The sequence below is a fragment of the Xyrauchen texanus genome, chromosome 3 (assembly GCF_025860055.1).
Source record: "Xyrauchen texanus isolate HMW12.3.18 chromosome 3, RBS_HiC_50CHRs, whole genome shotgun sequence".
Classification (NCBI taxonomy): Eukaryota; Metazoa; Chordata; class Actinopteri; order Cypriniformes; family Catostomidae; genus Xyrauchen; species Xyrauchen texanus.
This window is the reverse complement of record NC_068278.1, coordinates 26,114,721-26,133,420: the sequence shown is the minus strand read 5'-3', so window position 1 is coordinate 26,133,420 and position 18,700 is coordinate 26,114,721. Positions and strand designations below refer to the sequence as shown.

Sequence of the window (18,700 nt, the reverse complement as noted above, 5' to 3'; positions counted from 1 at the left end):
TCATGACACTTTTAACACCTTTTGCTGGCTCACTGGGGGCACTATTCACTGCTCACTGAAGGCACTATTCATTGTAAAGCAGTTTTGGAACATAAAGTATTGTGAAAAGTATATGTATTGTGCTATATAAATAAATTATAATTAAATTGAATTGAACACATACCACAATAAAATCCAATTGAGAGATATGATCATCCATTTAACTTACATCTCATCCTTTATAAATGTCTCAACCTCTTCCTCATCTTCTTTAAACAAACAAACAAAAAATTATTCAGCATTGGCCATTGTGGTCATGATGTAAGCCAGGACACACTAGTAACCTGTCTTCATCGGCCTAACAAGGAAAAACATCACGTGACATTTTCAATGGAATGAATAATGACAAAGTCAACTCTGCACAAACAAGATAAGATAAGAGTGGATTGGACATCTTGATGTCCTTGAGTTTAACATTTTGAGTTTAGTCCTGAACTATTTGACATCCTGCTGTTGTGAACATCTGAGCCTCTATTCATTTAAAAAAAGAAAACCTGCCAATACGGAAGGTTATGAGAAAAGTCATTGTCACCAAAAGGCTGTGCCCATTTCCAACATCCATGGCCATTTCATGGTCAGAACAGTTATGTGGAGGGTTAAAACTAGGGGCAAACTTACTCTAAAGTGTCTTAATATTAGTGCATTTGCATGATTTTATTACAATACTTGATTAATAACTTAATCAGAAACTACAATGGAAATGACACAACCGTAGACTTCAGAATGTTTCTTTCAGTTGTTCAAAGTAAAGCAAATGGATTCTCTTGTTCTGAATAAAGGTGAAATGTGTAATTTTTTCTGATATTAAAATACTTTCTTTTATCTCAGTTTTATGTACAGAGATAAGTTTCACGTACCAAAGACTTCAAACATTGCAGCTCACTTGCGCTTTTAAAACATTGAGTCCATTTACATGCACACCAATATGCTGATAACTCCCAAAGATACAACGTGAAATCGGGGTAATGAGCAAAAAAATACATACGTCGATCACTTTATTTTTAAGCCGTATATGACCCTACATCAATAAAGAGAAGCTGTTTAAAATGTTTACATGACCACACACATTGTCATCTTATTAAGCATAGACAGTATAAGAACTTGAATGTTAACGCGTTCATTGCTGTTTGTATGAGTGATGGACATGTCAACGTCATACTCAACCAATGGTGCTGGTTTAGAGCGAAGCTACCTGTCAGAGATCTTCTATACCAAGATAACACAACATCTGTGCTTTTGCCAAATGTGAGAGCATATACATACAAATGAATAGGTAGAGCCATAAACTGGCACCTATCTGTCACAAAATTATCTGTCTTCTTTTATAAAACAGCAATTTTATCATAGTAAACATTCCAAATGGATTATTCTGTGTAAAATATGTTGAAGATTAGTGGTCAGACAGTCAGACATTAAGTGATGAGCTGTTTCCCTACAAAAGCAGTTTATTCAGCAAACTGAAGCATCTTCTTTATAGACATGCAATAAAACTGCCTCATCTCCTCGACTGTGTACGTATGTTATGTTATGCATTGCAATGCAAACCTTGTAGGCTCCCCTTGATAGAAGGGATCTGCTACCTGTTTTTTGTACCAATGGAAGATGGGGGCCAGAAAGGAGTCTTAAGGAAACCTGTTTTGAAACAATCATTATTTTCTCACTTCCAATAGGTGCTGCTAACACTGCAGAAATGACACACTTCACCTTGAAGTACTTAATGAGAAAACTCATTATGAAATAGATTTTTATCTGTTATCTTTAAGATTGTTTTGTAACACTCACTCTCGTAGTCTCTACCATTTTCTCTGTGTGGCACAATAACAGGATGTTGTTCTCATTACTAAAGGTTTTTGCCAGTATGGTTAATGGGTTCTGGATTTTGTTTAAACAAAAATACAAAGCAAAACAAACAAAGAACAGAAAAAAATCCTAGAAACTACAAAAGCTGTTGCCACTGAAACTTCAACACCCCCTCTCTTTTGGATACACAATTCAAACAACTTTCAATACACCTCTCATGTACAGTTCAAGAGTGCCTGGAATACGAACTACAAAAAGCAAGACCCCTATGACATCAGAATGTGGATGATTATCCTTTTTTCTGGGTCCTCTTAAAAGGGCATTCTGCCAGAGAACAAGAGAACCTTTCGTTTCAATCCAAAAGCATGTGCTCCTGTTTTGGCCCCAGTGCTGATAGATTCCCCATTGTTCTCTAGGAGCTCAGGGCTTTTTCCAAAATTCTGAAGGGGAAGTTGTTTTATTTTTTCAAGTTATCAACTACTTTTTAGCTTATGGCATGTGCTTGGCTCATTCTGTACATGGTGAAAGGCCTTGTACGAGTGTAATTTATGACCTTGCTGGTCCTGAGGAACCCAAATATATGAGTGGAATTAGGTTGAACCCTGAGCTGAGCTGAAAATACTAGCATTATATTTTAGATTTAGATAAAAAACTTTTTTACATAAATATGACCTATCATCTTATAATATATTACACAAAACGAAATAATTCAATGTAACAAATGTGGTTTGACTACTGTACAATGTATGTCTTCTCTTCCCTTAGGAAATGTCAGAGTGCTGGACAAGTGCTTAAAGTAAAGTAAATACACTGGAGAGGCCGTCAATGGAGAAAACAGTAGCATAAATAAAATATAATTACACGTCACACTGTGCACAAACAAGCACACTTTGTCTGCTGATGCAAATGTACAAAATACATGTCCAAAAATACCTACATTTATAGCAGTTTTAGTTCAGGTATATTTTTACTGGCCAAGTCATTTTTAATGAGCAATAATCTGTGAGTATTACAGTATTAAGCAGAATTCAGTCAGAAAAGGAGCAGGCAGTGTGGGTGGAAGGGTGTGTCTGATGGTGTGTATACATCACTTGTAACTTCCTTCAGCAAAATCTATATACAGTATATGAGTCCCTCAGCAGACAAACAGTGTGGTTTTAAGGATCACGTTTGAAAAAGAACAAATAGAAAGCCAGGAAAACAAAACAATTTACTCACACATGCCAAATTTGTGCTTGACATCAAATGTGTCAAATGTGTAATTTTGATGATACGTTATGAGTTGTGAAATGATCTTATTCAGCACAACACAGAGCCACATTGCAGATCTTTGGTGTAATTTAAACAACAAATGAGATGACAGAGCACTTGACAAGAAAGCAAAGCAAAAGAAAAATAAAGAGAGTTGAAGCCATGACCAGCATCATTATTTGACTGCCAAACTAGCAATAGGGAACCAAAGACAGAGGGATGCTAGGAAAACTGAAACGCATGCATAAACGCAATCATGTCAATTGACAAAAAATTATACACAATTCACAGCAGATTTAAATTTGTTTAAATATTTAAAGTAAACAAGAAAGTCCCTATTTACTTTCTTACTGCACATTTGTTTCATGGAGCACAATACATCAGTACAAACTATTCAAAATAATAAAAAAATGTTTGTCTTTGCAATCTTTTATCAAAATGTAATAACTTGCTACACTTCTGGTATAATGCCCTCATTTCGCGATCAAATCAATTCCTGATGCATAACAGTCCATTTTAGATTTTTCTCATTGAATATCCTGTTCACTTTGAAAAAAGTCAGAAGTAACATGGGTTGAGAATGACATTAAGGCTGTCAACATAATTAATAAAACGTTTTTGTCAGTTCATATTCTCGAATGTTACGTAAAAAGTCAAACGAGAGGGCAAAACGCTTTAATAGACAGTTCTATTTTAACATAGTGTTGCACTGGTGCAACAGTAATACTCCAGACTCATGTTTCATAATAACAGCAATACCACTGTGTTTTTCATTGTTAACATTTGTATGTACAGTAGTAATATTCCCACATAGTAGTGGTATTCGGCTGAACTAAGTGGTGAAGCAGCTCAGACTATGAGCCCAGGCCAGGGGCTGTTCAAACAGAACAAGCACAACAGACAGGAACAGAATGGTAGGATCTAGAGACACACATTTCCAAATTGCAGTCCTTTCCTGATGAAGAGTTTTAAATCCCATTTCTTAATCTGAGAAATGCTGATAAGAGAACAAGACTCAACGGCATAAAACCTAAGGATCTGTTTACAACCAACACTTCTGCAACCATCCAGTTTACCATTAGTTTATGTAAAATTGTACTAAACTAACTTATTTTTTATGAAGTGTTTTGTGCAGGAGTGCTATGTTTTTAAGATGCCATGTCAAGTTAAAGAAACTTCAACCTTTAAATATAGCCGCAAGCGACAATCATCGGGGTCCAAACACGTATGGCCAAGACATGGCCAAAATAATTATATTGGACACAATAGATCCTGTGGATGGTGTGGACACAGCTGTTTTGTTTTCAAGATGATGATGATGAAGAAGAATAGATACTGGATTGCTGGAAAACAGCACATTACAAGAGCAAAAAACAAAGTCAAAGAGGATTTTCAAGGATTTTTAGTCTTGCTTCTCCATCTAGTGGGCAAAATCGGTAATACATCCTTAATTTACCATATATAAATGACATTTTGGATGGCTGGACAATTAAATCATGGAAAAATTAACATGAGAAAAACAAATAGATTTCACAGGCCTCTTAATTTTTTGGCTAGCTGTTGCTATTTTTCTATTAACCATTTTCTGTCAGGATAGTCCCTAGATGAAACGTACACATTTTCAAGCCAATCGGACAAACGGCCTAGGAGTTTGCAAAAGTAAGTTTTTCAGATCATTCAAAATGCTAGAACATTTTTTGGGGGAGGAAATAAGGCTTGACTCAAGGAATCAGAGAAAATATTATTTATTCTAGCCCATATAGATAAGAAGTTATTAGCAAAAATGCTAATTATAGTGCCACCTTGTGGAAGATTTGTAACCAAATTTGGTATACAGCCTAATTTTGGTGACCTATAATTTCGCCATAAATTTCATAATGATTGGCCATTAGCAACGCAAGTTATTAACTGCTGAAATTTGATGTTAATGGCGTTAATTTTAGTTGATTTGTTGAATTGTTTTTGTAAGAATATGTTAGCACATGGCAATTTTCTAATTTTGTATTCAAACGGTTGCAGAGTAATAAGGAATTTTTAGCTGTAGTGCCCCCCAATTGGATGAAACTTTGCATCCTCAAAATGGTCTGATATCAAAGTATTCCAAGTTTTGTATAGTTTGGACTTTGCGTTCAGAAGATATTGGCCATTAAGTCAATTTGGGTCACGCCCAAAGAATGAATTAACTTATATCTTCGAAACGATCTGACAAATCAAAAATCTGATTTTCTTTTTTGCCAGGACAGTCCCTAGATGATCAGAGGGGTTACCAGGATGTCATGTTTGGGGGGCATTTGGCTTGTTTGGGATGGCAACATAAACAATTGAAAAAATCGGCACAAAATTAAGCTATACTACACACAATCTGTTTTAGTTCATATATTTTTCTAAGCCAGGAACCCAGAGATAGGCACAGGGCCCCTATTAGACTATAGGGCTATCACATAAAAGTTAGTTAAACCAGGTCAACATTAATAATATGATGATGATATTATTATTATTTATTATTATTATTTACAGATTCATATATCAGATCACGGTGATTGCCTGGTGATGAGTGACAGGTGTTTGCTTGTGAGAAGACGTGCTACACGAGTAGGCAACGTGCATGTGGATTTTGTGGAGGACATGCGTTTGGAGGATTTGCCGTTGTGGATGCAACAAGGCTCTGCTCAGTGTTGGGAGCAGAGGTACTGGGCTTGTCAGAGGCAGCATGTTCACTGTTACTAGCAGGTGTGCTGAGCTCGACAGAGGCAGCTTGCATGGAGGGTGAATGACAAGGTGCCTGTTTTTTAATGAGCCACTTATGCATTTTTTTATGTTTAATAAAAACTGGTCTAATTATTACATCCAAAAGTCTACTTCATTGACTTCAGTGCCAACTTCATTGACTAGAGGCTAGCAATTTAAGTGACTAGCAGGTAGCTAAGCAGCCTGAGCTAGGGTATGTTACCCAACAAATTAATAGCCTGCAAAAATGACAAAAAAAAGTGCAAACAAAACTTAACTGTTCAAATACAAAACTTTCATGAAAAGCTTATAAGTACACACTAGCATTAAATGAGAAAATAACAAAGTTGTGAGCAGTGAGCCTTGTAACACGAGCTGCCAACAGATTCAAAATGTATATCGTCTGTGTGCAGAGTGACTGTCTGACTGTGACTACTGCGCACTCTGGTTGTTAATGTGATCCGGCAGCAGACTGACACACACCCAATAACGGCTAATAGAAAAGCAATAGGCTACATTTTTTTTAATGAACGTTCTAGTTAGGACTGTTCATTTTTTATTTAAGGGGCGTTTTTTATTTTATTTTTATTTTTTATTTTTATTTTATTTTTCCACTTAATTGCTCAAGCAAATTAATATATACATCTGTATAGAAGTAATGCATTGAATATGTTGATTAAATTGGGTTTTAACGTGAATACGTCTATTAAAGAGTGTATATGTGTACAAAGAGAATCGCAATGCTGACAAAACTTGTCAATAAAAGTTGCTGATAACTTCTGGACTTGAAATAAAAAAAAAAGTGAGTATGCTTATGTGTTTCTGGTACAGTACAGCCGCGGATCAGTTAGCCTACAAAGTAACGCAGCATATGTGAAAGCATCTCGCGCTGCTCGTGCACCGCATACAGTGCACTGCACACTGCTTTCACATCGCAGCACATTCTATCAGCTGCAGTTCTGGCGCCTCGATCAGTCCCCGAAAACTTGACGTACATTCACATCATATGTTAATGCAGCGGTAGAGCTACACTCACAGGACACTGCACTTATTCGCAATCACAAAAGTTCATTGTTTGCTCGTGCATTAAAGCTCTGCCAGGTAAACATTTCGTTGGCGTTCTGTTCTGACATAATGCACTTTTTCTGAGCGCGTACGCCGAGCTCGCACGCACTGTGAAACAGCGCCAAAACTGGATTTTTGTTGTGTCAGACCTCACTCATCAGCTAGCGATGGAAAAATATGCACAAAACAATCCACTTTTAAATTGTAATTTATCATCAGATGGACAGATTATTTCTCAACTTCTCAGGGGAGGCAGAGCTTATCCTAGGGGAGGCACTGCCTCCCCCATCCTCCCCCTAGACACGCCCCTGTAGATGATGCTTGCAAAGAGCTAATCGGACAAAGGGCCTAGGAGGAATTTGCAAAAGTAGGATTTTCTTCATTGTTTATACCTGAGCATCTTTAAATTGTTTCACCGTTAAATATAGATAGGGCCATGCATTAGAAGTCAGAAGGCACTTAAGTAAATTTATGATTTGCTGTCTGTCTGAACCAAAGAAATAAAAGCAAACTATCTGTACCATATTGAATTCCATAGCATCATATTTTTTTCCATTGCATCGTATTGCATCGAGTCGAAATCGGATCGCACTGCATCATAATAGGGGTGATTCGTATCGCATCGGTCGCTGCTTCATATGTATCTTTAATGTATCGTATCGTTGGCTATGCATCGAGATGCGTATCGCATTGACCTCAGTTATGGAGATGCACATCCCTAATATATATATATATATATATATATATATATAAAATATTTTGATTCTATCCCTTACGGTTGTGAAGATATGCACCAAAACGTAAAGGTGCTTATTATAGCGGCACCTAGAGTCGGATGGGTGTGTGTGTATGCACCTGATTTAAGACAATCCTGCCAAGTTTGGTGTATCTAGGACCTTCGGTGCTTGGCTCCCTAAAAACGTGACTCGAGACACCTGCATTCTGTTAAACTATATTTGTTGCGCTGCATCTAGCCATTTTTAGTGCAAGAATGCGATCGCTTCGAAGTAGTCTTCAGTGATTCAGTTAATTTTAATATTCATTTGACCGCCTTATTTCACTATGACTTAACTGAAATCCTGAAACCCCAAATAACTTTGATACATTGTGCCACCTAAAAGGAATATTAACCAGTTTGTAATTATGGGGCTAAAAACTGCAAAGTTTTAATATCTAAAGAATAAAAATGTCAGCTTGAAACTGCAGCCTATTTGTCTGTTTTCCAAACATATTTTTCAGGTAACAAGCAGACATGGGATTAAACAAAAAGGCTAATGCACTGTCATTACATAAGATCTGTGTGGGTGAGCTATATTTTCCATTACTGCTTTTGAGTCATGCCTACTTAACTGATCTAGCCATCTTCCTTCCCACTACCCTTTATGGGGCTTTTCCACTGCACAGTACGACTCGACTCGACTCGACTCACTATTTGGAGGTTTTCCACTGTGGATAGTACTTGGTACCTGATACTTTTTTAGTACCACCTCGGTTGAGGTTCCAAGCCGAGTCAATACTAAATGTGACGTCAAAATCCTGCAGATCACTGATTGGTAAGAGAGAATCATCACTACCACCGTCACTGGATTCCCGACACCACCCGCTAGTTTTAAAGTTTGCAACAGCGATAACAGTATCATTTGTTCACGCGACATTCGAATTGTGAAAAAATAAATGACTGTGAGCAAAACCATGCAGTGGTCAATAAACAAGGTGTAGACTGTCCACTCGTTAGCAACGAGTGAAACGAAAATGTATTTCAAGAAGTGTCTCAGCTGTTGGCCGCACACAGCTACCACCAGACCTACCAACAGTGTAGGGAAAAGTAAAAAACAATTAAAAGTTACAACAGAACCATCAAGGAAAATTGGAAGTGGTTCGACCAAATGGACCTATCTAAACTGGCGAACAATGGGAGGGAGAGTGCCACGGTGTTTATCCACGATGGAGGATGGTATGTTTGGTTAACTCTATACTCCGATTGAAAGCTTCACTATATTTAGTTGACCAGCTACTGGAAAGCTTGCTTCTAAAACAACCAGGCTAATTTAACTGTTACACTTGTGTAAAATCACCATGCAACAACTGCTTTATGTAGCACAATGAGCTAGTAGCTAACAGCAAGCAGTTGTTATTGTTTTGGTGTTTGTGTTGTGTTTAAGATGATGTCATGGCAGTAGAGGTTGCACAACTATGACGATCAGTCTATAATCACACCCACGTTGAGGCGGTACTAAACGGCGGTAGGAAACGCAAGCTCAGAAAAGTAAAGCAAGCAGAGTTGAGTAGAGCAGAACCATAACGTGCAGAGGAAAAGTGCCATTAGTCTAATTGCTTTACCTGAGCCTGAATTCACACATTGTCTGCTGCAGTCCTAATACTGGAAACTGGGGCATGATATTGTAAAGTTCTACAACGACTAGGTCACTCATTCATACAATGATCTCTCTGAAATAAAAATCTTCATTAGGGCATATTGATTTCCAATCAGCCGTCACGGTGAAGACATCAAACAGTAGGCTTCATATCATCCAGTATAGTGGGGGTAATATGATGTCAGTGGGGAACTGTGGAGTCTTAAAGGCTTTTCATCAAAGCATACAATGACTTGAGTGAAATCACATCTGTCCTGAATGAGGGACCGAATTAGAGATGTGTATTTGTTAGATTGGTTCCTAAGTGTTACTGATAGAAGCTAGTAGCCCATCAGTGAAGGAGACATACAAACTCTGTTTTCTGCTGTTCAAGAATCAAACAGAACCTCCATTTTAGTGATCAAAGAAGTAAAATATTTGAATTTCAATGCTTCAAATGGAACTTCAGCTTCTGAATATGATGGTACTCTTCTAATAAATGCATGAACCCGCAAACAGCCTAAGAATAGAGAATACTGTAAAAAAACAATTATCTAAATTTAGTGACCCAACTGCAGGTTACTGTTACGGAGGACATAATCAAGACAAGATCTAGTCTGCCTCCAGACTTAGACAACCAAACTCTTCATAATTAAAGATAAAAACTGATTTATTTTAGATGTAAATATAAATCCTCATGCACAACTAAATCTACATCAAATGTAACATCCCTGTAGACACCAAGCTAAACAGCAGAATAAAGATGGTCTCAAGCCAAACAGTGAACAGAGGTGCCACAGGGGCTCTTGGCATCCATCAGCCACACTCTGAACCAGCCATGCTTCTATCACACCACAGCAGGCTACGTATAAAAATAATTAGGGGTTAGGCAGAGTTCTCTTTTAACTCAACCCACTTTCTGTTGGATAATCGTATACAGATGCAATGTCCTTTTCCTTTAAAAGGATTGTGGTGATGTGGGTGTGTCCGTGCGATGTCTGTGGAGAGTAAGGCTGGGAGAGGAAGAACGGTAAGGCTTGACACCTGTGGGAAATGATCTCTAACAGCTGTTAGAGTGTTAACAGTGTTACAGTGAGAGCTGGAGGGTCTTAAAAGGGCAGTCATGCACACTTAATGTTATGCTGAAAAGCAGATCTTTGTGTGTGTAACACTGAAAAGTGTGATAATAAAACTTATGTAGGATTGTTTATCCAGCTTCTGCTACCTCCTTCATGAGAGAATGAGTAAACTATTGCAGTGGTGCCAAAAACCCAGGAATTAGAAGGAAGAAAACGCTGTCATGAAGTCCTCGGTTCAAGACACTCGCCAGCATCCACCAAGCCCAACCTCAGTTTCTGCTTGAGCTGCATATGGAACAGGAGCAACGGTTCCAGGTGTTCTTCCAGGCTCAAGTGAGAACAAGCAGGTGCTACGGTGCTTGGTACATCAGGAGGGTTCCTCAGCTACGACCCCAGACCCACCCACACATGTCACCCTGACCAAGATGGGACCGCAGGACAACATGGAGGCATTTATCGAGCTCTTTGAGAGGATGACCAATGCCTAGACGTAGCCGAGCACCCAGTGGGCGGCTCACCTACAGCCACTGTTGTCCAGGGATGCCCAACTCATGGCCCAATAGCATCCTGCGGCCAACTGTGCACGAAGATCTGAAGAAAGCCATCCTGCAATGGGTTGACCAAAGCCCAGAGCAACAACACCATCACTTCCGCTCGCTGACACTCTGCCGCCTGTTCTCATTCACTCGATAACTCTGTGACATCTACTATCTGGTGGTACTGGAGCAGTTAATTGACCAGCTACCAAAAGGGAAAGCGGAGTGGGTCCAGTGCCACCTACAGGCATCGATGGATGGGGAGGTCCAGCTGGCTGAGGATCACATGGAGGCATATTCGGGGGCTGGCGAGCCCTCTTATTCTTTCTTTCTCTCCCACTCTCTCCTCCCTCCCCCTCTCCTTCCCCTCAACCTGTTCCTATTCCCCAGAAACAGGAAAGTCTGACCCCAGAAACAGGAAAGTCTGACCACACTAGGCAGGTGGTTTTAATGTTGTGGCTGATCGGTGTAGAGCATTGTAATGGAGCCAAGACCACTGTGTATTTTGGGCTTGTTCATTGTTAAAAGTCCCATGTTATGCACCAAACCGTAATTTTTCTGTTTATTATTGGGATTTTAGTTGCAGAATAAAGTGCTTTTGGGATTTTATTCATTTTGGACTCTTGGTGCCTCAATGTCTGCAAATGGAAAATGCACAAAACAGTCACGCTCTGGTCTCAGAAGGTTAAAATAGAATTCCATGTTGGAAATTATGCTTATGGTGATCAGGGCTCCAGACTGCAACTAAAATGGTCACAAATGCGACCAAAAATAATTGATTGTGACAATAATTCAAAATCTAGTGCGACAGTCGGGTCGTGTGCTTTCATATGCGGTTTGGTCAGATATCATATTGCTAGTTATTTATTTCATCCTTAGAGCACAGTTTTCCCGTTTTTACCCGTTCTGTTTCTGACAAGCTGCACCGCACACAACAACAAACCCAGAGCAAGAGAGTTGTGAACAAATGACTCTTTTGAACCGGGTCTTTTTCACCTGAAAAGATCATCTAATCAACCAATCACATGGCAGTTGCTTCAATGCATTTAGGGGTGTGGTCCTGGTCAAGACAATCTCCTGAACTCCAAACTGAATGTCAGAATGGGAAAGAAAGGTGATTTAAGCAATTTTGAGCGTGGCATGGTTGTTGGTGCAAGACGGGCCGGTCTGAGTATTTCACAATCTGCTCAGTTACTGGGATTTTCACGCACAACCATTTCTAGGGTTTACAAAGAATGGTGTGAAAAGGGAAAAACATCCAGTATGCGGCAGTCCTGTGGGCGAAAATGCCTTGTTGATGCTAGAGGTCAGAGGAGAATGGGCTGACTGATTCAAGCTGATAGAAGAGCAACTTTGCCTGAAATAACCACTCGTTACAACCGAGGTAGCAGCAAAGCATTTGTGAAGCCACAACACGCACAACCTTGAGGCGGATGGGCTACAACAGCAGAAGACCCCACCGGGTACCACTCATCTCCACTACAAATAGGAAAAAGAGGCTACAATTTGCAAGAGCTCACCAAAATTGGACAGTTGAAGACTGGAAAAATGTTGCCTGGTCTGATGAGTCTCGATTTCTGTTGAGACATTCAGATGGTAGAGTCAGAATTTGGCGTAAACAGAATGAGAACATGGATCCATCATGCCTTGTTACCACTGTGCGGGCTGCTGGTGTTGGTGTAATGTGTGGGGAATGTTTTCTTGGCACACTTTAGGCCCCTTAGTGCCAATTGGGCATCGTTTAAATGCCATGGCCTACCTGAGCATTGTTTCTGACCATCCCTTTATGGCCACCATGTACCCATCCTCTGATGGCTACTTCCAGCAGGATAATGCACCATGTCACAAAGCTCGATACATTTCAAATTGGTTTCTTGAACATGACAATGAGTTCACTGAACTAAAATGGCCCCCACAGTCACCAGATCTCAACCCAATAGAGCATCTTTGGGATGTGGTGGAACGGGAGCTTCGTGCCCTGGATGTGCATCCCACAAATCTCCATCAACTGCAAGATGCTATCCTATCAATATGGGCCAACATTTCTAAAGAATGCTTTCAGCACCTTGTTGAATCAATGCCACATAGAATTAAGGCAGTTCTGAAGGCGAAAGGGGGTCAAACACAGTATTAGTATGGTTTTCCTAATAATCCTTTAGGTGAGTGTATATATTTATTTAAATTAAAAATTAAAATGGTATAAATTTTCCCACAATAAATATTGAAATGGTTTATGTTTTGTCAGTCTTTGTTTATATTATCATAGATTTAAACATAAATAATTTTTATTTACTTGTTTTTTTATGTTGTTTTTTTTTCAGTTTAATATTGAAAGTCTGGGATGGTGACAAGGCTACAACATTAAAATCAATGCATAAAAAGCATTTGAAAAATAGGCTACCAAATATAAATAATTAAGGCATGGTATAAAAAAAATATATAAAAATTTAAAAAAAGAAATGAAAAAAAAAAAAGGTCAGTTTTGACTACTGAGAGCTTCATAACAAAAAGGGGTAAAATGTTGGGATCTGTTAAAAAGCAGTCCATCGGACATGAAATTGCCCGAAGTTGAAGAAATATTCAGTTAACAGCAGTAAAACTGACTCAACAGTACATTCGGCAACATGCGACACATCTACTACAGTCCAGCTGAGCGTCTGGACACACCGGAGCTTTTATTTACCTGCGGGGTTTCCATGAAAACACTTTGTCTGAACTTTCCTCGTCGTATCTCCATCTCCAACGCTGAGCCGCGAGCGATAGTGGCTCTCACTGTCTGATTTCGGCAAAACATTTGTGACTCTGAAGTTGATCCTTCACTCCGAAACAGCGCTGTTTATTCTCATTGACCTGAGACGCTTTCTCTCTCAAGCAGTTTGGTAATGTAACTCTCCACGTTGCAGCTGACCACTTTCATTAACACGTACATGTAAATCAAACGACCAGACGTTTCTCCCGCTATGGTCTGTTAAAAACTACGAAAGTAAAAAAATGTATGATCACAAACTCAATACTCTTCGACCACTGCTCTAATCGCGTATCAACAACACGAGTGATTTAATTCCCAGCACAGCTGACCTGAGATCGGGACTGTATTTCTTTCTGTGATTTGTGAGCTATGTGAAACTGCGAACTCTCCCGGCAGAGAAGCTGTATATCAACAAAGCAACACATGCGTTCACTTCTACATCTATGTGGAAAAACCACATACAGAGATACACGCAGGACTACAGGAAACATTTCGGACTCAGATACCTTGGCTCTAGAAAGCCAATGATAGATATGGGGATGCTAAAGTCACTTTTAGCTAAATCATCTAACAGCATTAAAATGTGTGTTCACATTTTCCAGACTGCTCTTTGTTTGTTAATTGAGGTCTCTGCTATAATTTCTGTTAAAAAAAAAATATTTAAAAAACAACTTTTTATACCCAATAGCTATTCAAATGTCAAAAGTTTCCCTCCATATCATCACCGCTGAATCTGTATAGCAAAACCATAACATTGCAATGCAAGAAATATATAATGGTATCGCAAAGAATGTGATAAGATGTGTGTAGTGGTTGAGTTAAGATTGATTGATGTGGATATGTAGGTATGAGATTAAGACTAATATCAATTTAAAAGTCAACTTGTCTTTCTAAAACTCATTCAACTATTGTTACCATTCTCTCTCTCTCTCTGTGTGTGTGTGTGTGTGTGTGTGTGTGTGTGTGTGTGTGTGTGTGTGTGTGTGTGTGTGTGTGTGTGTGTGTGTGTGTGTGTGACTTGTGAGACAGAATAGGGTATTCTTCTGTTAGACTTAATATAGCATCAGCATTCAGCATGGCTGAAAAGAAGTCTTGATCATTGTAATTTCTTTTCAATTGATATTTTATGTGTTAATGTATTCTACTCATAGCCTAACAGTTGTAATAAAATGGGCTTAAGTGTTTGCAAGAGTGTGTGTGTGAGATGGTTGTGTGTGTATTTGAACACATTTATGGATAACTCATTCATACAATACTAATATAACACATCCAAACTTAAAATTGATTCTTTCAATATTATTTGAGCAGTTTTAATAAAAGGAACTATCAAAATACCTCTTATAAGTTATATACACCGATCAGCCACAACATTAAAACCACCTGCCTAATATTGTGTAGGTCCACCAAAACAGCGTTGACCTGTCAATGCATGGACTCCACATGCCCTCTGAAGGTGTCCTGTTGTATCTGGCACCAAGATGTTAGCAGCAGATCCTTTAAATCCTGTAAGTTGCGAGGTGGGGCCTCCATGGATCGGACTTACCCAGGGCATCATATTGCCTCCGCGGGCCTGCCTTCTTTGCATGGTTCATCCTGCTGGCTTCTCTCCCCCAGATAAACCTGGCCACCTTCTTCCATTGCTCCATTGACCAGTTTTGACGCTCATGTGCCGCACTTTTGGCAGTGTAAAGTGGCTCATTTTAGCTTAAACATAGCTGCTCATTTTAACTGATGAGGGTTTGCTAAAATGGGTCAAAAACTAAAAAGTATTTTTCATGAAGTAAGCTTGTTTTGCAAATCAGATTTATAGAGTCCATCATTACATAATTTATGATCCCTTACATTTAGTGTTAAAAAGTTGGTTATATAAGCCTTTTTAAATTATTTGCCCTGCCTACCTAAACAAACTCAGACCAATGGAAACAGTTGAAACATGTCAAGTACTATTGTGGCAACTGTTTTAAATAGTTTACAGTGATTGGATATTGAATCTTAAAAAAACTATGACACTTCAACCTTATCTGGTCCATCTAACTTGATAGCCCACTTTAGCTGACATCACCCAAAGAACATAGAAAAATTAAAAATGTTCTGCATGTGATTGAGCACACCAAGTTAGCAAAATACAAAATATAACATTTGGGACTGGATTAAACAAAACTTCGCCCAGTTTAAGATTTTGAGAATTTCATGATGGTCACATTGTTCACCAAGTCTTACCTGTGAAGAGAGAAGACATGCAGACTACAGAGGTGAAGGGTACACATACAGTAGTTAATTGTGATAAACGGTCTGGTCCGGTAAACAGTCTGGGCTGTTAACTGAAAGGTTGATAGTTGGAATCCGGCACAGGGCAATGCGTGAGCAATCACAATCGTGCACTTAACCTCAGGTTGCTTCAGGTGGGTTGTCTGTGTATTGTAGCCTATTGTAAGTCACTCTTAAAGCATCTTCTTCATTATTAATTACTATAAAAATGCAATTTAAATGATCTTGGATTGTTGTAGGCAATTCTATAAACTGTCACACTAGACATCATAGAATATATGCAACAGAATACATGTAACGGGATTACGTATTTAAAATACAAAATATAAGTAACTGTAATCCACTGCAGTTACAATTTATATCATTGGTAATATGATTACAGTTACATTCAAAAAGTATTTTGATTGCTGAAGAGATTACTTTGCATTTTATTGTCAATAAAAACCACTTGACTTGATTTGCTTCAATTAATATTTAGTCCTTTTATACATTTACATGATGCAATCCAATGTGCATTTGAACAGAAGAAGAAATAGAAATGAACTTGTGTAAATTGTCAGCGTTATGCTAAACTAAAATGCTTTTTCTAGCCATTTACATGCACATGTTACCAGACACTCATATTTTTTTATCAAGAATTTTTTTTCTAATAAGACCTTTTGATATTAGAGCAAAAATCATATTCTTGATCATTTTTGTATTTTCCTGTAAAAATATCTAAACAAATCCTTAAAATAAGATCAATTTGATTTATCTAGATTTAGAAACAACACTGCATAAGATATTTAGGTTTTTCAGAGAATGTATTTTTAACATGTGTATTTTGTTTTACTGTACAGCAGAGTTTTACTACTAAAGAAATTAATAGTAATGTTAACACATACAGTATGTGTTAATCATGAGCACTCACATGACTTACATGAAGAGGGTCTCCTCAGAGGGGCAGCCATGTTAGGATCACATGACCAGACAAATATGACTTCCGTCATCTCAGTAACTTCCCTGTTCTTGGACATTTTCACTAATGGATTACATTAATTATGGCTGACTGCGAATAGTGAATTTCTACAATGGCATTGGTAACTGAAAACTATTGCGTTTGAATAATGCTGCATACAGGCCACCAGGTGTCAGTGTAAGTACAAGAAAACATATTACAAAATTACTAAGCGCACTTTAAGTAGTTTGTTTTGGTATGGGCCGTTCTGCTTCCACATGGAGAGGAGGGGCTGAACCATTAGGTCATATTTCAAGGACTCATAAATGGTAAGATGTATTATGAAATTGCATTAAAAAGGACCAATTCATTCTTGCTAACCTTAAACCGAGGGAAAGATAGAATTACCTGAGTGAATTGACCACGTCAAATCAAACACTGCCATCTGGTGTTTAATACGAGGATCATTTACGCATTTGGCAGACGCTTTTATCCAAAGCGACTTATAGTGCACTTATTACAGGGACAATCCCCCCCGGAGCAACCTGGAGTTAAGTGCCTTGCTCAAGTGCCCAACAGTGGCATCTTGGTGGTGCTGGGGCTTGAAACCCCAATCTTCTGGTCAGTAACCCTGAGCCTCAACCACTGAGACACCACTGCCCCCATCTACATCTACATTTACATCTTTATTTTAATTTTTTGTGAACTTGACCATTAATCCATTTTACTAGCTGTTTTATAGATAGTCTAATATTATATAAACTATTATTATATTGTATTTATATTTTCATAGATATTTAAAATGGTATGGCTAGAAATGAAAACCAATTATTATGTATTTAAATAAAATACCATATCTATAGGTAGAATTGTTTAAGTAAATAAGTTCAAGTAGATTTTGTGAATTTATAATATTTATTTTCCCATTGCGTCAGAGCTGTCACTTTACTCCCAGCTGATTGGATCAGTATCTATTAGTGATCTGTTACCCAGAACAAAACCTGCCATGAGCAGGTTAGGAGGATAATTTACTATGGCCATGAACACCAGTAAATTCTGTTGAAATCTCAACAGAAAAAAACAATATTAACAATTGAATCAATGTTAGGATCTGATGTTGATTCTACATCACTTGTTGAATCAACATTGAAATATCAAAAAAGATTCAAGAAATTTGGTGAAAAACAAATAAAAAACTTTCACATTTATAGAGTTAATTTGTCTTCATCACAAAAATTTATAATAATAAATTAATTAATAAGCACTACAGGAACTGCTCCAACACTAATTTGCTGAATCAAGGCGTCTGATCACAGTGAAAAAACAATAGGATAAAATCAATGGAACAGAATTAAAATCTTAATGGTTCACAATTAAAAAACTGGTTAGTACAGTCCAGCAGTGTCATGTTTTGACAAATCGATCATGTAGGCTTGTCCAGTACTGGGGACCCAATGTTCCGCACATTTTGGGTGTTTCCCAATTCGAAAACATCTCATCTGGTTAGTTGAGTCTCCATGACCTGAAGTGGGTGTGTCAAACAAGAAAAACTTCCATAATGCAATCTGTGGTAAAAGACAATTACTACTATATATAACTAGGCCTACAATACAAGGTTTTTCTAGATTCTTTAAGAAGTCTCTGGTATATTTTACAAGAATATTGTTAGAAAAGGCCAACGCTAAAGGCTACACCACTAACAATAATATATTTCCTGCCTCATTCTATTAATAGAATCCACAAGATGAAAAAAGTGGTTTTATACACTTGATGATGTTACACGCGGTATAGTGTAGTATGTCATGCAAGTGAATTCATGTAAGGTCACCTATGTTTTTTGTAAGAGCAGTTGAGTAAAAATTGCATTAATCATCCAATAGTTGATTGTTATTCTA

The 18,700-nt window shown here is 38.1% G+C and overlaps 2 protein-coding genes across 3 annotated transcripts in view; one reads left to right on the top strand and one right to left on the bottom strand.

Moving 5' to 3' along the window:
- Positions 1–12,275, top strand: part of LOC127633288 (zinc finger protein 99-like) — a 301,889-nt gene extending 289,614 nt beyond the window's left edge. The window contains exon 4 of the transcript XR_007969197.1: positions 12,236–12,275. The gene's annotated coding sequence lies outside the window, so the exon portion shown is untranslated. The remainder of the gene's footprint in view (positions 1–12,235) is intronic.
- LOC127633275 (rhotekin-like) overlaps positions 1–13,872 on the bottom strand; it is a 98,935-nt gene extending 85,063 nt beyond the window's left edge. For both annotated transcript variants that reach the window (XM_052112256.1, XM_052112283.1), the window contains exon 1: positions 13,535–13,872. In XM_052112256.1, coding sequence (XP_051968216.1) covers positions 13,535–13,645 — 111 coding nt within the window. In that variant the 5' untranslated portion in view covers positions 13,646–13,872. The remainder of the gene's footprint in view (positions 1–13,534) is intronic.
- Between the last annotated feature and the right edge of the window lie 4,828 nt (positions 13,873–18,700).